The 22,313-nt window shown below is 54.8% G+C and overlaps 3 protein-coding genes and 1 long non-coding RNA gene across 7 annotated transcripts; 3 read left to right on the plus strand and 1 right to left on the minus strand.

Annotated features, from left to right (window-relative positions):
- Positions 1–1,922: 1,922 nt before the first annotated feature.
- LOC103347651 (uncharacterized) lies at positions 1,923–4,412 on the minus strand. Its single transcript, XR_007915991.2, has 4 exons — positions 4,284–4,412; positions 3,433–3,559; positions 2,441–2,864; positions 1,923–2,233 (listed from the first exon to the last, which is right to left on the minus strand). It is a non-coding gene; the product is annotated as an uncharacterized lncRNA (long non-coding RNA).
- Positions 3,064–4,849, plus strand: LBX2 (ladybird homeobox 2). The gene is made up of 2 exons (XM_002709717.4): positions 3,064–3,275; positions 4,286–4,849. The coding sequence occupies exons 1-2, from the start codon at positions 3,080–3,082 to the stop codon at positions 4,675–4,677; spliced, it is 588 nt and encodes a 195-aa protein (XP_002709763.2). The 5' UTR covers positions 3,064–3,079; the 3' UTR covers positions 4,678–4,849.
- Positions 4,850–10,812: 5,963 nt separating this feature from the next.
- On the plus strand, positions 10,813–19,159 carry CCDC142 (coiled-coil domain containing 142). 4 transcript variants are annotated; one of them, XM_051837047.2, is made up of 9 exons: positions 10,813–11,996; positions 12,189–12,275; positions 12,348–12,497; positions 12,612–12,742; positions 12,816–12,929; positions 17,866–17,980; positions 18,195–18,372; positions 18,611–18,689; positions 18,804–19,159. In XM_051837047.2, the coding sequence occupies exons 1-9, from the start codon at positions 10,940–10,942 to the stop codon at positions 18,918–18,920; spliced, it is 2,028 nt and encodes a 675-aa protein (XP_051693007.2). In that variant the 5' UTR covers positions 10,813–10,939; the 3' UTR covers positions 18,921–19,159. The 4 variants fall into 4 exon arrangements, with proteins under 4 accessions (XP_051693007.2, XP_051693012.2, XP_002709667.2 ...); XM_051837052.2 differs by having other exon boundaries at positions 18,614–18,689; XM_002709621.5 differs by having other exon boundaries at positions 10,814–11,996; positions 18,490–18,689.
- MRPL53 (mitochondrial ribosomal protein L53) lies at positions 18,939–20,894 on the plus strand. Its single transcript, XM_002709719.5, has 3 exons — positions 18,939–20,062; positions 20,160–20,272; positions 20,379–20,894. The coding sequence occupies exons 1-3, from the start codon at positions 19,671–19,673 to the stop codon at positions 20,513–20,515; spliced, it is 642 nt and encodes a 213-aa protein (XP_002709765.3). The 5' UTR covers positions 18,939–19,670; the 3' UTR covers positions 20,516–20,894.
- The last annotated feature ends 1,419 nt before the right edge of the window (positions 20,895–22,313 follow it).

A 22,313-nucleotide genomic window follows, 5' to 3' on the forward strand; every position in this document is an offset into this window, starting at 1 on the left:
CGTTCGCCGAAAGGCCCCTGGTGCCACAGTGGGGGAGGGGGGATCGAGCAGGCCTGGGGGAAGGGAGTTGCGGGGCAGGAGGGAGCCGGGAAGTCGAGAAGGTGGGAGTGGGGCTGGCGGGAGGGAACGAGAAACCTGGAGGGGGTGATGAGAGGAGGCGCGAAGCAGCCGCAAATGGGATTGGGTGCCTTCCTGCAGGAGTGAGGGTCGGAGTGTGGGCGTGTCCACTTGGAGAGGCAGTGCTGGACCCCACACTCCGCAGGGACAGTGAGGGAGATCCGAGGAAGCCGACCTGAGAACTTGCCTGAGAATCACAGGGAAGGAAAACTGCGGGCCCGCGCAGTTGCAGGGAAGGCGCATGTCAGCAAAGACCCACTGCCGGAGCGCTAAACACCGGCGTGGGGAGCGCCACCTGAGGAGGTGTGCGACCACGGAGTCCGGGGAGCAGCCGAGCGCCCAGGCCGACGTGGGGGAAGTCTTCGAGACAGCTGAGCGGCCCCCATTGCCCCCCCTACCCCTTCCGCCATCCCGGGTCCAGAACAGAGGTTTAATCTCTTAATCTCTGTCATTAATCACTCACCCTCCTCCTGCCCAACTCGGCGGATCCGGTTTCGCCCCAGCTCGGGTTCCAGATGCTTCGCTGGAAAAAGCCCCCTTCTGTGGCCCCCAGGATAGTCTCAACCAGTCCCTGGCCCGCTGGGACGCCCTTACTCGGGCCTCTCTGGTTGGGCCATCCTCGCTTAACTCTCCTCCCCCAACTTCAGTCTGGGGGCCATCCAGTGCCATTACCTGGCTCCCCCTCCCCTCGGCATGGGGAGCTGGAGGAGGGAGAGATGGAAGAGGGCCCCACACGCCTCACATACACATAATTGAGAGCAGAGGTGGAGAGGACATAAAAGCCACACAGAGGAGGCAAGAGTGGAGGTCACAGTGTCTGCGCGGTGACATGGCTGGGGTTTGGTGGGGCAGTTCCTGCTGCCTCTGAGAGCCACTCTAATTGCAGATTAAGTGAAACCGCAAGGATGGTTCTGAGGGGCTGAGGCCTGCAGCTGGGAGGATCTCTCCCAGGGCCCTTCCCTGCCCCCCACCATTAAGAACCAATTAACAGGGTTCTGAGGCAGCTCAGTTTTCTACTGTGGCCTGGCTCTGCTCTCTGACCCAGCAGTGGCCCATCAGCCTTGGGTGTGTTGCTCAGACCACACCGTGCAGCAGTCTGGGGGAAGAGGGGGGCTGTTGCTGGGAGACCTTTGCCTAAAAGACCCCCCCTACCAAGGTGCTTGTCAGATGTCTTGGGTCTCCTAAGCCCTGTTCAGGGTGCCCCAACAACAGGCTCCACTTATCCCAGGTAATAGTCAGGTGGGCCCAGAGAAACCCGGTACAAATGGTGGGAGATGCAGAAGTCAACAGGGAAGGTGGCATAATGCACTGGCCAGGAGGCCCTGCTGAAGTCTTCATGGCTCTCATCCAAAATACTAGAGGCATATTGGTTTCTGACTGCCAGGCCGTGGAGCAGCCGGTTCCTCAGGAACGGCAAGGCTTCTCTCTCCGGACTGAGAATCCTCCGGCTATTTAAGCTGGGATTTAGAAACAAAACCCATGCCTTGGGGCGTGCATTTGGTTAAGTCACCATCTGGGACACCCGCATCAGAGTGCTTGGTTCAAGTCTGGGCTACTCCACTGCAAATCCAACTTCTTGCTACTGCTGGATCCAAGGCAAAGAGGCAGCAGGTAATGGCCCAAGTGCCTGGGCCCCCTGCCTGTCACATGGGGGACCTGGATTGAGTTCTAGGCTCCAGGCTTTGGATTGGCACAGCCCTGGCTGTTGCAGGCATTTGAGGGAGTGAATCAGTGGATAAAAGATCTGTCTCTCTGCCTTTCCAATAAAATGAAAACAAATAAAAATTAACAGAACAGAATAAGAATCAACAGAAAAAACTTCATGTTTTGCTGGGCCTCCCCTTGCAGGGCCTTGCTATCCCAGAGCTGTGGGGGTAGCTTACCCCACTTGAGCCCAGGACCAGAATAGGTGTGGGAGAGAAGGAAGACAGGACAGTGATCAAACAGGAATGAGTTTGTGTCTGGGCTGGCAGGGGTATCTGTCCCATGGTCTGGCAGCGTCCAAGAAGTCTGCCTTTCAAGTCCTCTTTTATGGGGATTGGCTCCACGCTGGCCCAGCCTCTTGTTCCTCTTGGCTGTTTCTGAGCCTCCACAGGGTCAAGAAACCATACATGAACTATAGGAGTGCAATAAAAAGACAAGGATCAAGTGACAGACCAATAAAGAGGGCGGGAGGGCTTCAGTGGCAGACACATCCCGGACAGCAGCCTCGGCTAGCTCCGAGGGCTGTCTTCTCCTCTGACCCAGGGCTCCAGAAGCTTCTCCAGTTTTAACTTGGGGGGGGGGGGGGGCTTTTAAGCCATAGCAGGGCAGATTGGCTCACCTGTACTTGCTTCCTGTGGCATCCCCACGCTCCACCGAGTCCCACGCTGGGGACCTCTTTGGTGTGTTAATCACTTCCAGGTGCCTGGGCAACCTTGGGAGCATTTTGCAAGGGGTTTCCAGGCTCAGAGGGCCAGGTTGGGAGACTGATGTCCTTCCTAAATGGGACCAGGGATCCCTAGTACAATCAACCCAGATACTACTGGGAACTTTGCAAATCGCCAGCACTGGGGCCAAGGAAAGCAATTTCATAGCTGTTGAGTTTATGATCCAGAGCGGCAGCTAAGCAGGGAGTCTCAGGCACTCAGTCTGGAGGGGACGAGTTCGGCTTCAGCGTGCCTGGGGCGGTGTCTTGCAGCGCGGACCAGCCGGGCGGCCCGGGTCCAGTGGGTAGTTGCACCGGCTTCTCTCCGCGCGTCTTCACCCTATATATACCGCCGCTGTGACATCTACGCGCTTCGGACCCACTGCGCCCTGGATAGGAAGGTGGGGGGCGCAGGAGGAGGGGCACACGGGGCTCGGGCCCAGCGCCGGGGGCGGGTCCGAAGCGGGGGGCCGGGATCGGGAACCCAGCGCCGGGGCCCAGGCGGCTGCGGAGCCGAGCGCAGCAGACTGCGGGACTTCCACAGACCAGTCAGCCATGAACTCGGGACGCCAGCCCCGGACACCCTTCAGCATCGAAGACATCCTAGGCCCGCGACTGGTCCCCCGTGCACCTTCCGTGGCGCAGCTTCCAGAGTCAGGCCCGGGTCCCGCGTCGCCGCTGTGCGCGCTGGAGGAGCTGACTAGTAAAACTTTCCGCGGACTTGACGGGCGCGCCCCGCAGCCCCTCGAAGGTACAGCACCGGCCAGGGCGCGGATTCTCACTTGGCCATCTCCCCCACTTCTCTCCTCCTGGTTCCGGGTCAGACCTTGGTCTCACCCCGGTCCGATCACCCTAATCCGTCCCCTGGCCACGGCCACGTGCCAGGACTCGAATCTCCCGCTCCTCACCTCTCTCCCGTTAGTGCTGTGGCTTCGCGGCGGCTCCAGGAGGCAGGTAGCGCCACAGGGATGGGCAGGGCTGTCGAGAATTCAGGGACCCTTTGGTCGGTTCGCTGTAGGCGGGGCAATCGCGACACTGAAAGGCCCGAGAGAAGACAAAAGGCTCAAGCCGCCGGCGGTAAACGAGTGAGCCGGGGGTAAGGGCGGCGCCGCGAGAGGCGAGGCTCTGGTCTCTGGCTGCGACCAAGCTCCGCTCCAAGCCACTCTCTTCTCCAGGGCGTGAGCAGCCGCCGGTCCTCGGCGCGGTCTCCGCACTCCCCTTTCCTATCTCTCTGTACCCCAAATATCTCCCTGTCCGGCTTGAGAGGGCTCTGGCGTCGCTAAGGCAGTGTCAACCACCAAGTGCACGACACGACCCGGATGTCTAAGAAAAGGGACGATCCCTGACCCTGGTACCTTCACCATGCCAGGTCGGCTGTCCCTGCTCTCACCCGTCTCTGAAGCCATCCCAGTCTGCAAGTCTCTCCAGCCTGGGGCTCTGGAAGGCCTCAAAGGCTCCGCCCCAAAAGGCCTGACCCTGAACCAGGTCTCCAGTTCGCTTGCCCCACTGCCTAGCTCCAGCCACACCCCCCGAAATCTGCTGCCTCCGGTACCCCGGTGGCCCGCTCGTTTTGCGCCCTTTTCCTCCACCTCGGCCTGACCCCCGTGGGCTGCGGGAAAGGACCAGCGTTCCGGTCTCCATCCGTCTTGGCTCCCCACCTCGCGCGCCCCTTCCACGCGCCTGACCGCACCCCCGCCCCGCCCCAGCTGGATTCCAGCAGCCCTGATACTGGCTGATCCCGGTCCCCCTCCGTTCCTACAGGCAGGGCCGCCCCGGATGCACTGGGACCTCGGCTCGCCGGCCGAAAACGGCGCAAGTCACGCACGGCGTTCACCACGCAGCAGGTGCTGGAGTTGGAGCGGCGCTTTGTCTTCCAGAAGTACTTGGCACCGTCAGAACGCGACGGGCTGGCTGCGCGCCTCGGCCTGGCCAACGCGCAGGTCGTCACTTGGTTCCAGAACCGGCGTGCCAAGCTGAAGCGCGACGTGGAGGAGATGCGCGCCGACGTGGCCTCCCTCCGCGCCTTGTCGCCGGAAGTCCTGTGCTGCCTAGCACTGACGGACGGCGCTCCCGGCCCTGGCGCCGCTGGGCCTGACTCCAGGCCCGACTCCGGGCCCCACCTGTCCGAGGAAGAGATCCAGGTGGATGATTAAAGGCAAAGCCACTGCCTGGCCTGCCCTGGACTCTGGGGCCCGGGACTCCTCACCTTCGCACTCCGTGCCTTGTCCAGGTTCTGGGATGGAGGGAGGACGTCCACCCGGGTCTCTTCCAGCCCGGTCCAGACGCCCACTTTTCCCAAATTGTTGAGAATAAAGTGGAGACTCTGCTGCACAATGCCTCCATCTGGACGCTAGGAGCCACTAACAGTAAAATCCGCGGGTTATAGCAGAGAGCCGGCCCTTGGCACTGTGCTGGGTGCTTTAACTAAGACGTTTCCTTTCATCCGCACAGCAACCCTATAGGGCAGGTAGTAAAATTACGTCCATTTGTACGGAAGAGCCCAGCGATCAGGATTTGGGCCACAATACCCAGCCGGCCTTCTGAGCTAGTGTTGACATCCTATTCAGGAGACACGTGGGTGAGAGGAAGGGGGTGGGATTCTGGCAGTGGCCCCCTTTGGTCACAGGATTCCGCCCAGCTTCTGGCTCAGAGGGCTTGGGAGACCTCCCTTCCACCCTGCAGGCTGACTCTCTCCTCTGTCCTCTCTCTCTTTGTTACCTGGGTCCTGACCCCTCTTCCACTCCTGCAGAAGTAACCTTATGCTGGACACAGACAGCATGGTGGGCGCCTGGAGAGTGGGCGCACCTCAGCTCTTGGACCTCACCCCAGTGCCTGTGCCAGAGACATTACCACCAGGACAGTCGCTGCCACAGGCGGGCGAGAAGGGTTGACCCACTGAGGCAGGCCTGGAGGAGCTGGGCTCGCCTGCTGGGAACACTAAGTTAAGCTGTGGATGTGATGGGGAGGGGAGGGGAACACTCCATACGACAGCCTTCCCCACCCTGGGGTCCCAGCCAGTCTGCAGGGGACCCTGCCTAGGCGCTTTCCTGCTTCCCTTCTCTCCTGTCAGTCCTTGCTGCCAGCCCCAGCCCTTCCCTGCCTCTGCCCAGGTGCAGCGGCCCATATGCTCAGAGGCATGAGGAGGGCTTTGGCTGCACGAGAGGGGGCAAACAAGGCTGGCAGGCAGATGGGAGCCTGACATTTTCACACAAATAACTACCACTTCTGAGAAGTTCCAAGTGTGTCGAAGTGTGAACTAATTGAGACAGATTTTTAAATTCTCATTATTCAAAAACTTATTTGAGAGCCATATATATATATATATAAAATACATGCAGATGTGTGTGTGTGTGTGTGTGTGTGTGTGTATAGGGAGAGAGAGAGCGAGAGCAAGCACATGCTCCCATTTGCTGGTTCACTCTAAATGTCTGCAACAGCTGGAGCTGGGCCAGAATCAGAGCCAAGAGCCAGGAATGCAATCCGCATCTCCCACAGTTACTCGAGCCAACACAGCAGCCTTCCAGAGTCACATTTGCAGGAAGGTGGAATCAGGAGCTGAAGCTGGGAACCAAACGCAGGCACCCTGATGTAGCATGCAGGCATATTAACTGCTAGGCCCAGGAACTCTGGAGTTTGTGAATTGAAGCAGCAACTCACTCACAGTCCTCTCTTCCCATTGAGGGAATCATGAGCATGAGGGACAGGAGCATATAAAAACTGGATTTTTTTTTCTTTTCCTTAATTTTTTAAAAAGATTTATTTATTTGGGGTTGGTGTTGTGGCACAGCAGGTTAAAGCCCCAGCCTGCAGCACCAGCAGCCCATATGGGCACTGGTTTGAGTTCCAGCTGCTCCACTTCTGTTCCACCACTCTGCTAGTGTGCCTGGAAAAGCAGAAGATGGCCCAAGTGCTTGAGCCCCTGTATCCATGTAGGAGACCTGGAAGAAGCTCCTGGCTCCTGACTTTGGATCAGCTCAGCTGCAGCCATTGTGGCCATTTGGGGAGTGAGCCAGCAGATGGAAGACCTCTCTCTGTGTCTCCACCTCTCTCTGTAACTCTTTCAAATAAAATATAAAATAAATCTTTATTTACTTGAGATACATAGTTACAGACACAGAGAGAGGGAGAGGGAGTGCATAGGAGGAAGCTGGAATTGGAAGCAGAAGTGTGGGACTCGAACCAGGTACTCCAATTGAGTCCCAAGCAGTGTCTTACCTGCAATGCCAAATGCCTGCCCTGACCCCATGTCTCTCAACCTCATGGTCACAGAATTCCTAAGGGACACCTGCCAGGACACTTCAATCATGTGCCTCCCCAGGGCCTTCTGGTACCCCTTCTACCATTTCTAGCTGAACCTTCTTCCCATCTCACCTAGACCTTAGAACTCTGCTTGGGCCTCTCCTCTCTTGGAGGGCTCCCTTCCTCTTCGCTCAGCTTCTCTTGGGTGCCCTGGCCCCTATATTGGGATACCTGGTTCAGTCCTTTGCTCTGTGGGCACTGGGGTGCCAATCCGCAGCCTTGTACAAAGCCAGGGGCAGAAAAGTGCTAGATAGATCCAGTGGGTCCTGTGGGGGTCAGGGGAGGGTTGAAGTCTAACCTGGAGGATGAGAGGGAGGAAGAGGAGGAGTAGGCAGAGACCAGGAAGGGAACCTCTTTCTCACCACACTGTCCCTGAGAGGAATCCTGGGACTGGATGGGGGACTCACTTCTTCATCTGGGGTCACCTTGGCCTGGCGAGAGTGTGGACAGGCATAGAGTTGGGACCACCTTGAGCCGCCTGCCTTCCCAGCCCCACTTTGCCAGCACCTGGTGCTCTTGGTACCTGCCTGAACTCTGCACGTTAGGCTCACCACTGCCCTCCAGGCACTCCTGTCAGTTTCATTCCTTTTGATGCTGCAGTAATGATAATGATCTATTTTGAGCACAAATCCAGTGTCCTGTGCTGGACTAAGAGCTCTGTGCACACTATCTCATTGAATCTTTGCAACTCCATGACGAAAGTATTGCTATTATCCTCATTTTACAGTGAAAAAGCAGATAAGAGAGTCACAAGTTTGAGGTTTCTCAAGGAGAGGGAGGGAGCGTCGACCCCAGGCAGTACTGTGGGATTCCTGAAGCATCACACCAGGTGGCCTCTGGAGACCCTCTGGTCTCCAGCCCCTGGCGCCTCCTGTGAGAGGACCCTCTGCAGGCCACCTCGGGCTCTCTTCCCAAGTCCCTGTGCGATCCCCCTCTTTCTGCCCTGTAGCCTCCTTCTTCTTGTGTCTTTCTGTCTCCTGTTTCATGACCTCCTCCTCAGCCACCAGTGCCTCAGCCAGGCGTTGGCTTCCTGGAGGAGGAAAAAGAGAGAGAAGGCGACTACAAGAGAATGAGAAAGAAGGCGAATGTCATGCACAATCTTGAAAGGCCCAGTTCCGAGGAGACTATGGGAAAAGGAACATGGGGATGGAAAGAACCCCGCAGACCAGGAGGCCCCCTACTGAGAGTCTCCTGAGACACTGGGGAAGAGTGTAGAGGCAGAGGGGCTTGAGGGCAGGTCTCCAGCCCTCGGGGAGGGCAGCGGAAGGACTCTGGGAGACCACAGCAGGTGCTCAGCTCCTCAGCCCCTTTGCCTCTCTCACCCTGTTCATTTTTACCTCATCACAGAAATAGTCCAGGAGGCATGCTGTCAGGAGCAAGAGACAGGAAAGGAAGAAGAGAAGAGAGGGGAGCCCCTGGGGGTCAGCCCTTCCTGGGATATCAGGCTCAGTCCTGGGGCGCTGCTCCTGCTCTGTCCACCATGATGCCACAGCTGCTGCTGCCCATTGCTCCCGTCCACATGGATCTGACACAGGCCCTGGGGATCACTCTCCATGAGCCAGTGCAGAAAATCCACTGTGTCCTGGTGTGTGGGGTAGGGGGGGAAGGGAGGCTGGTGTTGAGGTTGGCTGGCTCAGCTTCTCCACCATGGCAGCCACAAACCAGCCACGCAGCCCTCAGATTCTCACCAGCTGTGACCTCTCCACACTCAGCCGTGGGGCTCGCTCAACCTCAGAGCCTTCCCCAAGCTGTTCTCCAGTCCCCGCCCCTGACTCAGACTCTTTCTCACATCTTGCCTCACCTTCAAGGTCTAGTTCAAGCTCCATCTCCATCCAAAGCCTTCCTGGACTCCTCATCTGCAATTGCCTCTGCCCCTCTCAGTCCTGCCATATAGTCCATGTTATACAAATTAGAAACTTACTCTGCATTGCTTTTATCACTCTCTTAATTCAAGCCGGCATGGGACTGGAAAGAGCATGACTGTGGAGATGGAGCCACTTGTATCCTAGTTCTGACTCAGCTGCTGCCTGGTTGGTTGACTTAACCTTGCTGGGCTCTTTCCTCATTCACAAAATGAAGCAAAGCTCTTGATGCACCCATTCTGTGAATCTGATGAGAGTCATTTCCTCGGTGAGTGTAGTCTTTGCAGGGTAGGAGTCATCCTGTCCCCTGTGAACTATGTGGCCTGTGGCCACACATAATCTGCCCCCAACATCTTCCCGAGCCTTCTCCTACCCTCTAGGCACCCTCCTCAGCCACAGTGGTATCCTCTGAAGTTCCTGCAAGAAACCACGTGCGCGTCCATCTCCAACGCCCATGCCCCAGTGAACGGCTCGCTCCTTTGTCGCCTTTAGATCTCCACTTAAGTGTGCCCAGCTCAGTCGGGGAGGCCTTCTCTGACCACTCCTTTTTGTAAGAGAAACCTCTCAACTCCACTCAGTACTGTTTTCTTTCTTGCTTTTTCTTTGCATGTTTCACATGTAACATACTACTTAGGTTGTTCATTGGCTGACCCTGTGAGATACTTCTACTTCACTGAATAGAAAGATTTTTGTCTATTTCATTTCCTGCTGTCTTCTCAACGCCTAAAACAGTGTCTTGCACCTAGCTGGCGCACAACAAATGTGAAAAAAGAGATCGGTGGCCATCCCGGCAGACAGAGCCAGGAACTCTGTCTGAAGACCCAATGGGTATGGACTTTTATCTTCTTAGTGACGCGAGCGGACTTGGTTTAGGTAGTGAAATGTTGTGTGAAATGGTGCTGGGGAAACAGTTGAGTCTAGCGTGGGTGTGTATTTGCGTGTTGTATGTAGTTAGCATGCATTACAGCTGGTCAGGCTGGAGACAATGAGGCTTTGAACTAAGGCTTTGATGAGAGGTTTGTTTCAAGAGGCATTTCAGAAGAGATTTTAGTGACTAAACATGAAGTAAAGAAAAGGGAAGACTTTTCAAATGATTCTCAGATTTCTGGATTAAGCATCTGGAAGACGGAAGTTTGTATTATTAACCAAAATTGGGATTAGAAGAAATCAATTTGCAAAGATGATGAATTAAGTTCTGGACACATTAAGTTTCTCTTCCCTGTTTGAGGCCTCCCTGTGCTAGACAAGGCCTTTCTGACCACCGGATACCTTCTTTCTTACCCCATCTGTCATTGTTCCAACCAAACCCTCCACTCTGGTCTTCTTTCACTAAAGTTCTCTTTACTTTTCCTTGTTTTAGTGGCTTTGCTGACATTGTACTTCTATCTATAAACATCTTTCCGCCAAGCACTCGTATGTACCCACTCACTACCCAAACCTCAACTCAGAGACCCTCGCCTATTCAAGTCCGCCCACTTCTGAGCTTTTATTGCTGCAAAATTGTCACCCTGTCCTCCGCTCCTCACTTCCCTAAGATCCTCAAGGGTAGGGCCTGAACCTCCCAAACCCCCGAAAGCTCTTCGGGTCATTGGTCGGTCGCGGGTCTAAGCACAGCGAACTGAAAACAGGCGTGACCGAGATGAGCAGGGTAGCGGGGAACTGGAAGTCCCTTTTATCTTTTCACTGTAGTCTTCAGAACTGAATTCCTTGCAGAGTTCGGGGGTGCAGCAGCGACCCCTAGTGGGCAGCCGGGCCTCAGAGGGCAGTCTACAGGAAAAGAAGGCGGTGCCGTGTCAGGGGGCTCTGGGTGAGTCGCCAGAGACCTCCGCCCGCCACCGGGGGCGTAAAAGCCTACTGAAAACGTCCAGACCGCAGATAGACCCAAGTGGGGCTGCCTCTGCCCAGAGGGACCCTCCACCATTTAGTCACATCTCCCACCTAGCTTGATCCCCACCCCTCCACCCCCCACCCCCCAGTCTTCGCAATCGGAGCCATCTCCGGTCTACAAGACCCCGAAAGTGACAGATAGTTTAGTATTCAATACCCGCCCAAGGGCGGGGTAGGACAGGGTGGTGGCCATCTTTGTTAGGGGCGGAAGACTTCGATTACGGAGCGCGAGAGAGTTCACGACGGTCCCCAGGACTCGCGGACAAGCGCTGACGGCTCTAGGGATGGGGCGGAGTCCCGGCCACGGCGGGCGTTGGGCGGCTCGGGGAAGCGGGAATCGTTAAGCTTGTTACGAACCCGCTACCCGATGGCCCAGGCATCTCGCTCCAGTGGCCCCCTGCCTCCGCTCACGACCGCGTCCCCGCTGTGGGCACAGCCTGGGGGCGCTGGGGAGGAGCCCTGGGAGGGAAGACGCGCGGCTGCTCTCCGCCAGGAGGTTCGTGGCTGCCCTGGGCTACCAGTTGCCGGGAGCATCCCCTGCCTGGACCCCCGGCCCGGCGGAGCTCTGTGGCGGCCAACGCCCAAGGACGCGGGCGAGGACCATGAGGCTGGCTCTGCGGACTGGAGGCGGGAGCCCGCGGCTGGCGGCCCGATGCCTCCCGCGCTGCAGCGTCTCCGGGCCGTGTTGTTGCGGCTGCACCGCGAGCGGGAGCAGCTCCTCCAGGCCCGGGACTGCGCCCGCCACCTACAAGCGGCCGTGCGCCTCCTGCGGACCCTGTGTGCCTGCTCGCCATCCCCCGGCTCTGGCGCCTGGTCCCAGCTGTGCCGCGACCTGCGGCTGCACACTCCCCGAGGGGTGCACCAGCGAATCGGCCTTCGGGAGACTCCCGAGCCGCTCCTCCTAGCGCGCCCCATCGGACTAGCAGCCCAGCGCCTAGATGCCGCCATCGAGATGCAGCTTCGCGCTCTGGGTCGGGCGCCCGCCAGCCCGGGTCTGTCCTCCCAACTCGCCGAACTGCTGCAGTCACTTCCCACCTACCATGGGCTGCAGGGAAAAGCCATGAGCCACGTTCCCGGGGCAGCTCGCCCTTTTCCCCCAGCCCGTGTGCTCCGCCTCCTGGCGGAGGAGCGAGGTTGCCAGGTGGCAAGGCAGCTCAATGAGGCGCTCAGTGGATGCGGTTTAAAGGACCAGCTCCGCAGGCGGTGCCAGGAGGAACGGGAGCTGCTACCAGGGCTTCTGGGCCTGGTGGGGGGCATGGCGGGTGCCGCCGGCGGGGGACTGGGACTTGGAGGGGCTGGGGCCCTGTGGAGTCAATATTGGACCCTGCTGTGGGCAGCCGGTGCTCAGAGTCTGGACCTAAGTCTGGGACCCTGGAGAGACCCCGGTGCAGCGGCACGACAGCTGGGTCAGGCACTGGGTCAGGGTGAGTGCTGGGACTTGGTGGGCGTTTGGGTAGGCCCTTTGGAAAGAATAGGGTTCAGACCATCCCATTGGAGCTTCCAAGGCGAAGTCTTGAGTCTTGAGGGAAACCTCCCCTCCCACCCTACCCCTAACTGGGCAGGGATGTGGCACCCGAGGCTTTGTTTTCCGGCTCCAGAGTCATTTCTTCCCCCAGCGTCCCTGCCTCAGGAGTGTGAGAAGGAGCTGGCTTCCTTGTGTCACAGCCTACACCATCAGTCCCTTGTCTGGAGCTGGGACCAAGGTGAGAAGGGGCGCTGGAGGTGACACAGTCCCAGGTTGCTGCCCTCTCTCAGACTCCCCCCTCCATGCTCAGGTTTCTGCCAGGCCTTGGGATCAGCCGTCAGGGACCAGAACAGCCTCCCGGCATCCTCTCACACTATGCAGTTGTTGCAACAGCTCTTTCCTCCTCTCTTGGACGCCCTCCGAGAACCAGGGTCAGGACTGCTCTTCTGTCGGCCTCCAGGTGAGATGAGGGGCTGAGGAGAGCCCCCTTTCTCCTTCTCCGTTCTGAAGCCCGCCTCCTCCTCAAGGCGCCCGTGCTGCCTAAAGATGCTCACTCTGCTGCTCCCATCCGCAGGTCCTGCGCCCACGGCCCTGGGGCTCTGTACCCTGCAGACCACCTTGCTCTGGTTCTTGGGAAGGACTCAGCGGCACCTGGCAGCATGGGCCCCACGTTCCTTCCTGCTGCTGATCCAAAAGGACCTACCTGTGAGTGGGAGGGGAGTGGGCAGGAGAGCAGCCTGCACTGGCCCGAGCCCTCATACTCCGTCTCCACCCATAGCCTCTGCTGCGTGAGGCGGAGGCTCTGTCTAGGTTGGCCTCAGAGGAAAGCTCAGCTCTGGAGGTGGAGCAGCAGCTGAGTGTGGAGATCCAGATGTTGGCTGCGCAGATCCAGGTGAGAACAGGGGCCCCGACAGTAGCAGCACAAGGCCCTGATCTGTACCAAATCAGGTGGGAGGGGGAGAATGGAAGATCTCAGTGGCTTGGAAGCCCCTGAAGTCTGCTAGATTTATCTTTTCTTGCTGTATTCACTTTTTAAAAGGTTTGTTCATCTACTTGAAAGAAGTGTGAGTGAGAGAGAGAGAATCGGTCTTCCATCTGCTGGTTCACTCCCCCAGATGGCTGCAGCAGTCGGAGCTGGTCCAGGCTGAAGCCAGGAGCCTGGCACTCCAATACGGGCTGTCAGAACTGCAGGGGGCAGCCGAGCTCACTATGCCGCAGCCCTGGCCGTGCTGTGTTCACTTTTGTTCTATCTCCTTGACTCTTCCTAAGGGAGATTTCAAACACACTTAAATGTGGAGAGGAATATAATATTCCCATCACCAAGGCATTAATGACTCAACTCAGAGTCAATTTTGTTTCATCTGTGTATCCCCTTCCCTCTCCCCAGTGTCATACTCTTCATTTTGTGTTAGTAGCCACTGATGAATATTGCCGAGGTTCATTATTTTCTTAGAGGTTCTAAAGGGGAAGATTTATTTCTTTGAAGTGTCAAGTCATTATTTGACTTTTTTTTAATATTTAATGTATTTATTTGAAAGGCACAATTACAAAGAGAGAGGGAGAGACAGAGAGAGGTCTTCCATTTGCTAGTTCACTCCGCAAATGGCTGCAACAGCTGAACTGGGCTGATTTGAAGCTAGGAGCCAGGAGCTTCTTCTGGGTCTCCTATGTTGGTGCAGCAGCCCAAGCACTTGGGTTATCTTCTGCTTTCCCAGGCCATCAGCTGGGAGCTGGATCAGAATATTGGAAGAGAAGCCGGGTCACTGTACCCATATAGGATACCGGCGCCACAAGCAGAGGCTTAGCTTACTACCCCAGAGCTCCAGCCCCTCTTTTTATTTTATTTTTTTAAGATTTATTGGGCCAGCGCTGTGGCATAGTGGGTAAAGCTGCCACCTGCAGTGCTGCCATCCCATGTGGGCACCGGTTTGCAACCCAGATGCTCCACTTCCGATCCAGTTCTCTGCTGTGGCCTGGGAAAGCAGCAGAGGATGATCCAAGTCTTTGGACCCAAACACCCACGTGGGAGACCTGGAAGAAGCTCCTGGCTCCTGGCTTTGGATCAGCTCAGCTCTGCAATTGTGGCCATTTCGGGAATGAACCACTGGATGGAAGACCCCCCCCCCCCCCCCGCCTCTCTGTAGCTCTGCCTTTCAAATAAAAATAAATCTTAAAAAAATTTATTGGGCCCAGCACCATGACTCACTTGGTTAATCCTCCGCCTGCGGTGCCGGCATCCCATATGGGCACTGGGTTCTAGACCTGGTTGCTCCTCTTCCAGTCCAGCTCTCTGCTGTGGCCCAGGAGGGCAGTGGAGGATGGCCCAAGTCCTTGGGCCCTGCACCCACATGGGAGACCAGGAGGAAGTGCCTGACTCCTGGCTTCCGATCAGTGCAGTGCCGGCCATGGCGGCCATTGTGGGGTGAACCAACGGAAGGAAGGCCTTTCTCTCTGTCTCTCTCTGTCTGTAACTCTGTGGGGAGCAACCCGGACTAGACTAAGTTACTGGAATTAAGACTTATTCTATGCATCTGCTCTCCCACAATATGGCACTGAGAAGGGAGAAGCAGCTTCTACACAGCTGCCTCCAGTTCAACCAATAAACTGTAGGACCTGCTCCTGATTGGAGGAGAGCAGCGTACTCGGCGTGTGGGTAGCAGAGTTGGGATTGGTGGAAGAGGACTATAAAGGAGGAGAGAGACAATATGCACCAGGAACATCTAAGGGGAACATCTATCTGAAGGAACACCTGTGCAGCCCCCGAGAGAGCCGGCCGGCGGTGTGCCGCTCCCCTGCGGAAGTGGGGAAAGTGGCCAGGGGGAACTGCCCTTCCACGGAGGTGGAAGGGATGGTAGCCAACCCGGGAAGAACCAGCAGCAAACCCAGGAAGGGCCGAGCAGATGAAAGAACAGCGCAGGGTCCTGTGTCATTCCTCCACGAAGATGGGGAGCGACAAACTCTACCTGTCAAATAAATAAATAAAAAATCTTAAAAAAAAATTTTTAGTTGAAAGGTAGAGCTACAGGGAGGGGGGAAGATGAGAGAGAGAGATGGAGAAAGACACTATCTGTCATCTGCTAATTCACTCCCCAGAGGGCCATAATGTATAGGACTGGGCCAGTCCAAAGCCAGGAGCCAGGCACTTCATCCAGGTCTCCAACATGGGCAGCAGGGACCCAAGCACTTGGGCCATTTTCTGCTGCTTTTTCCAGGCCATTAGCAGGAAACTGGATAGGAGGTGGAGCAGCCAGGACTTGAGCAGACATAAGGGAGGCTGACATTGAAGGCAGAAGCTTTACCCACTCTGCCACAATGCTGGCCCAAGGGGTGATATTTCTAATTTGCTCATTCTCCTTCATTTATTATTCAGATTACACCCATAAAGAGAAACTTGTGTTCATTCAGTTGGTCATCCCAGGTACATTTTATAGAGAAAAATCAGGATAAATGATCTTATCTTTCCTTTTACTTACTAGTTTTTAATACAATATTTCTCTTCTGTTTAAAAGTTTAATTTGCATTTTATTAAATACATGCTGATAATTTACAAAATTGACATAGAAAGTATCTCCTAAGATTTTTAAGGAGAAAGAGCACTTTATTTCAACTTCTACTTCTGATTTTGTGTCACACAGTGGTAACCCTCATCCACACTTTGCTGTTTGTTCTAAGATTTTTCTTCTATATTTATGAATAAAGCTCTTACATGTTTATTTAAATTTCTCCCCATTTTATACTTTATCTATTCCTGTTGTGGAAAATATCTTTTGTTTGTTCTCTCTTCTTGTCCAATTTTGTCTTTTAAAAAAAGATTTATTTATTTATTTGAAAGGCAGAGTACAGAGAAGCAGAAGCAGAGAGAGGTCTTCCGTCCTCTGGTTCACTCCCCATTGGCTGCAAATGGCTGGAGTTGGGCCTATCCCAAGCCAGGAGCCTGGAGCTTCTTCTGGATCTTCTGGGTCTCCCATGCGGGTGCAGGGGCCCAAGGACTTGGGCCATGTTCTACTGCTTTCCCAGGCCATAGCAGAGAGCTGGATAAGAAGTGGAGCAGCTGGGACTTGAACCAGCGTTCTCACATGGGATACCAGCACTGCAGGCAGAGGCCTTACCCACTATGCCACAGTGCCAGCCCCCAATTTTCTCTTCTTTGCCCTGAATGAGGCATGGCTGTAGAGGTTAGTCCTTGACCTTCCACTCTTTTCCTGTATTTCTGCTTCCCTACAGTGTCCTGGTGCTGTGAACTCCCACGTTAGCTCTTCTGGCTCCCCGAGTTCCAGCATGTGTCTCTGTCAGCTGGCCATTTCCACCTAATCTACTGCTGTCTCCAATCCCAACACGCCCCTGAGCAGGCTCATCATGAGTAGGGCAGACGGTTTACAGAATGTTGCATGCAAGAACTAGGCAGCCTCAGCGGAGCAACAGAGGTTACTGGAGATGGACAGTTCAGAGATACTTGAGGAGAGGTAGAGAGAGCTTGCCCAGAACAGAAGCTGTGTGTGTGTGTAGTGAGGAGAGGTAGGGATGGAGGCAAAGGAAGTTGGCATCCAATTGTGGAAGGTTAAACACCAGCCCAAAGAAATTGGGCTTTGTTTAATGAGTGATGGGGAGCTGTTGTAAGAGCAGAGCAGAAGGAGAAGAGGGAAGGTGATAGAAGTTTGATCTAGTTGTAGGAGTAGAAAGCAAGGGAGGTGGGAAGACATGATATAAGAAAGATATAAGAAAGATTCGGCTCTTGGTAGTTGTGGTGGTAACGAAACAAAAGGGACAGGGACAGTGTGCCCACTGTGTGAACCAAACACTGCAAAGCATTCTCCATGCCTCGCGCCTTGCCTGGTGATTACATTGTTGAGTGTCTGCTATGGGTGCTCCAGCACATACAGCCCTGGAATGACAAAGCTCAGGCATTTGTGAGTTTTCTCTCCAGCTAGAAACTGCAAGGTCTGAGAGAGAGAGGGGGAGGGAGTATGTCAGTGTCATACTGTGCAGCTTGTATTCCCTCAGAGTGCTGAATGCAGAGTTTCTTCACAGTATCCACTGACAACAGGTGGTTTCCTTGGCGTAAATAAGGAAGGAGAAGGGGGTTCTGATTTGCTGGGAAAGACAGGAAGAGCTAAGATTTAGACAGGTTATTTTCAGAGGTGCCAGGAGCCACTTGGGCTTCAGCCCAGGCCTTTCTTCTCTTCTCTTCAAGCTCGCTGGCCTCACCTGCTGCCATGTACTCCATTTCTTGGGATTCCTCTCGTGTAAGAGGAGAATTCCTCTCGTGTAGGGTGGAGAATCTCTTTACTGCATCTTATTTCCCTCCAAAAACAAAACCAACCAAACAAGCCAAAGAAACCAACAAAACCAGCACATAGGCCTTGTCTTGCTTTATGGGTTATGTTACTGCAGAGAACATTCAGTGTGAGGACATTGGCCAGGTCAGTGAGTCTCATTGACCACGTTCAGTTCTTGCCTTCCTTGCAGAGATGCTAACCTGAAAATCATATCATCTCTCTCTCCTCCCTGAGTCTCTGGCATGTGCCTTTTGGGTAGTGGGTAGGGATAATCTCTCTCCCTCTCTCTCTCTCATCAATAGAATAAAATTAACCTGCAGGATTTTCCATCCTCTGAACCAAGCTGAGAGGAGCAAGGCAATTGTTCATAATTTGGGACCAGACTTCTTGGCAAATCTAGTAAAAGCGGTGGGTGGCATCTCTCCTTGGAAAATGTGCAGTCCACATTTTCCCCCCTCTGGGGTTTTACAGATACCAGGTAAATAAAACACCCAGATTCAGAAAAGCAGCATAATTTGACAAGCGCCCTTTACTTTTTCCCTGTGCCCACAGCTCCTGCCTGAAGAGTCACTAGATCTCTTTTTTCAAGAGTGTCACAAACAAGCCACACAGGGCTTCGAGCTCCACATGCCACGGGGTCGGTACTGGCGGCTTCGACTCTCTTCCGGTAATTCCTCAGCCCAGCTTCTACTTCGAGGATTTCAAGGGATAGATAATAGTGTCCCCACCTCTCCAAATCCTGGCTCTATACCAATGGTTCCATCATCATCATGACCTCTGGCTCCCATCTCTTGAAAGCCTACTGCTTTAGTCCAAACACTCCATTTAGGAGTTCAGGGGCTCTCCATAGCCTCACATCCTGTCCTTTCTCTTCCCTCCAGAACTTCCCAGCGTTCCTAGTGAGTACGCTGGATTTGTGATCCGCACTGTACTGGAGCCTGTGTTGCAAGGACTGCAGGGATTGCCACCCCAAGCCCAGGCCCCTGTCCTCGGTCCCACACTGACAGCCATCCTGCGCGCCTGGCTTGACCACATCCTCACCCATGGGATCCGGTTCAGGTGGGGAGAAAGGGCAGAGTGACTGGGGGATGCATGGAATTGGGAAAAGCAAGGGGACAGGTGGTGGGCCAGAGCAGTTTGCAAGGACAGGTGGTCACACTGTACCTCGGCCTCCAGCCTGCAGGGGGCGCTGCAGCTCAGACAGGACTTTGGAGTGGTCAGGGAGTTGCTGGAAGAGGAGCAGTGGGGGCTGTCCCCAGAACTTCGCCAAAGTCTATTCACGCTGAGCATCTTCCAGCAGCTGGATGGAGCCCTGCTGTGTTTACTGCAGCAGCCCCCGCCCAAGACTCGAGTCCACAGGAGGTCCCCTTGTTGCTGTGAGTCTCTCCCCTCCCCGCGCTCCAGGTTTTCCTCCCTTCTCCCTCACTGCTTTGTGACCCACACCCCGGTCACCACTGATCGGGCTTCAGCCTTCCTCCTGTGCCTTGCAGGTGCTCGTAATGACGTCCAGACCACGGAACTACCCAGCAGCAGCCTCAACAGCCTGGAGAACTTGGAGCCCCCTCTTCGGCCTGGAGCACTCACAGCCCAGACACCTCAGCTGTTAAGCACACTGTGGGGAGGAGGACCTAGCCCTGAGGCTTACCTGGTGGGAAATCAGCAGGCCTGGCTTGCCCTGAGGCAACACCAGCACTCTCGTTGGCACCTGCCTTTTCTTTCCTGCCTGGGCATCAGTCCTGAATCCTAAGGAGCCTGAAGCCAGGAGCCAGAAAGTCAGAGAAACCCATCTCTGGCTGGAAAAGCCCAGACGTCTGGCATTGCACATTAAAGAAGCTTAAAATTGGGAGCTTGGAAGAAAGCATTCCTGAGAGCCACAGCCTACACAGAGCTTGGATTTATAAGCCAAGCAGGCAAGATAACTCCAGCATGTGGAATCTACAGTAAAGGGCAAAGGCACAGCCTAGAACAGGAAGGTCGGCATCTTGGGGGGGGAGGGGGTGTCAGGCCTAGTTCCCAGGCAGTGAAGTCCCCTCAGGACTAAAAGTGGCAGAGATGCAGGAAAAGCAAAAAGCAATGGAACGCAGAGTCAGAAAGTTAAAAACAGTTCATTCATGGGGAACCAGACAGGTGAGCTAAGCATACACTTGGATCAGTCCCAAGGTCAATGGTAGCGGGTCCTCCCTTCCGCATAATTTTCAGTCATTTACAAATATTGGGCTGTAGGACCTTCGCGTTTAAGCTTCGGTTACTCGAAGTTAGCCGAAAGGAGTTTACCTCCTGGTATATAGGTCACCTCTGCAGCGGTAATGTCTTCTTGGAAGGGGCCAGGGTTACGGCAGGGTTAACCTAGATCTGGCATGGTAGGGTCCGCAAGGGGAAAGCCTTGCAGACGGGCTTTACGCTATTTAAAGTTGTTTTCGCCGTGGTTCCGGGGACTATTCGTGATAGTGCGTGTTGACTGCTTACTTTGGGCCCCTGCACGCCCTATTCCGAAACCACTTCTTCCTGCCTTCTTCCTGCTCCGGCGGCGGAGCCCGGCTAGCGGCCGGGAATCTGTAACCCGCAGAGACCACGAGCGGCGGAAGCCCAGGAATTCACAGTTTCCCGCGCAGAAGGACGTTTCCGGCCGCGCGAGTCCTTCCGGGGCGGAGGTCACCATGGCGGCGGCCTTGGCTCGGCTCGGGCTCCGTGCGGTGAAGGAGGTCCGTGTTCAGTTCTGCCCCTTCGAGCAGAACGTGGAGTCGACGAGGTATGGGGAGGAGAAATGGGGCCGGGAAGGGGCGCGCCTTCCTCCGCCAGGGCTGTAGCCTCTTCGGCCCGGCGCTCACGCTTTTTTCTCACCGTAGGACCTTCCTCCAGGCGGTGAGCAGCGAGAAGGTGCGCTCCACCAATCTCAACTGCTCGGTGGTTGTGGACGTGAGGCACGATGGCTCCGAGCCCTGCGTGGACGTGCTGTTCGGTGGGCTCCGGGAGGGAGACGGGCGGGAAGGGGTGGCAGGCTGCCCCGCGCGCCTCTTAGACCCTGCCGCTCAGCCCTGGGCTCATTTCGTCTGTTTGTTCCGCAGGAGACGGGCATCGCCTGATCATGCGCGGCGCCCACCTCACCGCGCAGGAGATGCTCACTGCCTTCGCCTCCCACATCCAGGCCAGGGGTGCGGCGGGGGTCGGCGGGGACAAGCCAGGCGCTGAGAGTGGGCGCTGACCGCGCAGGAGCGACCAAGCTGATTTTAGCCTGGCACTAGGACACTGCTCCAAGAAGAGCTTGACTTAACTATTCAAATCACTATCTGGAGCGTCAGGAAAAAAAAAAAAAAAAACCAGACCCCCATGACTGCGGTGTTTCTGGAGCAAGACCAAAGCGGGAAAGGGTCTGATGGAACTTCTGCGTATTTCATTTTCTTCATCCAGTGCTTAATCCTTTTGAATTTGGCTTCTCCCTTCACGCACTCAAGGGACCTCTTACTGTTAGTCAACAAACCCGGTGCTGTTTGTTCGTCCTTGTATTTCTAGGTCAGTTGCATCTGAGCTGTCTCTCCTCTTGAGATTTTTTGTTTTATAACCATAAAGGTGTTTTAGCCTCATCATTTTTCTTCTGTCTTTATTCTTCCCGAGACAGCTCATCCCCTGCCATAATTTGAACTACTACTCTGTAGTAGTTACATCCTACAATTCCTTAAAGCTCCAGCCCCAATTTCCATGCTGCAGTTAAGTTACCTACCACAGATGTCTGCCAAATACCCAACGTTCTTTGTCTAAAATAGAATTGATAAGGGCAAGTGTTGTGATGCAGCAGGTTAAACCACTGAATGGGAGGCTCGTGTTCCATATCTGAGTGCCTGAGAGAGTCCCACCTCTGCTTTTTTTGTTTGTTTGTTTAAAGATATATTTATTTATTTGAAAGGCATAGTGAGAGAGAGAGAGAGAAAGGTCTTCCATCCACTGGTTCACTCCCCAAATGGTTGCAACGGCCAGAGCTGAGCTGATCCGAAGCCAGGAGCCAGGAGCTTCTTCCAGGTCTTCCACGTGGGTGCAGGGGCCCAAAGACTTGGGCCATCTTCTGCTTTCCCAGGATAGTAGAGAGCCTGATTGGAAGAGAAGTAGCTGGGACTCGAACCACTGCCCATGTGGGATGTTGGTACTGCAAGCAGTGGCTTTACTTGCTCTGCCACAGCACCGGCCCCCCTGCCTCTGCTTCTGAGCCAGCTTCCTGCTAATATACCTGGGAGGCAGCAGATGATGGCCCAGGTACTTGGGTCCCAGCAAAGTAGGAGTTCCTGACATTTACCCGGCCCAACCTTGGCTGCTGTTGGCATTTGGGAAGTGAAAAAGCAGATGGAAGATGTGTCTATCCCTCTCTTAGTTACTCTGTCTTTCAAATAAATAATAGAATTGATAATTTTACCTAAATACATACTTGCCTCTTGCCTCCTCTCCCTACTTAGCTGGTTTTTGTTTTTGTTTTTGGAGAAACAGAACTCCAATTTGTTAGTTCACTCCCCAAATAACTGTAAGAGCCTGGGTTAGGCCAGGCAGAAGTCAGGAGCCCAAAAATCAATCTACATCCTCTGTGGAGGTGGCAGGGACCCAACTGCTTTAGCCATTGCTGCCTCCAGGGTCCACATTAGCAAGAAGTTGGAATTTGGGGGAAGAGCTGGGACTCAAAATGAGGCACTCTGAAAGGGGCCATGGGGATCCTAACTGGCATCTTTGCTGTTAGACCGAATGCCTTTTTCCCCTTTGTTTTTTATTTTGTTTTATTTTTAAAGACTTATTTATTTGTAAGTCAGAGTTACACAGATGGAGAAGGAAAGGCAGAGAGAGAGGTCTTCCGGCTGCTGGTTCAATCCCCAGTTGGTTGCAGCAACTGGAGTTATGCCGATCTGGAGCCAGGAGCTTCTTCCAGGTGGGTGTAGGAGCCCAAGGACTTGCGTTACTTTCTACTGCTTTCTCAGACCATAGCAGAGAGCTAGATCGGAAGTGGAACAGCCAGGACTCGAACC

Source organism: Oryctolagus cuniculus, chromosome 2 (genome assembly GCF_964237555.1).
Source record: "Oryctolagus cuniculus chromosome 2, mOryCun1.1, whole genome shotgun sequence".
Lineage (NCBI taxonomy): Eukaryota > Metazoa > Chordata > Mammalia > Lagomorpha > Leporidae > Oryctolagus > Oryctolagus cuniculus.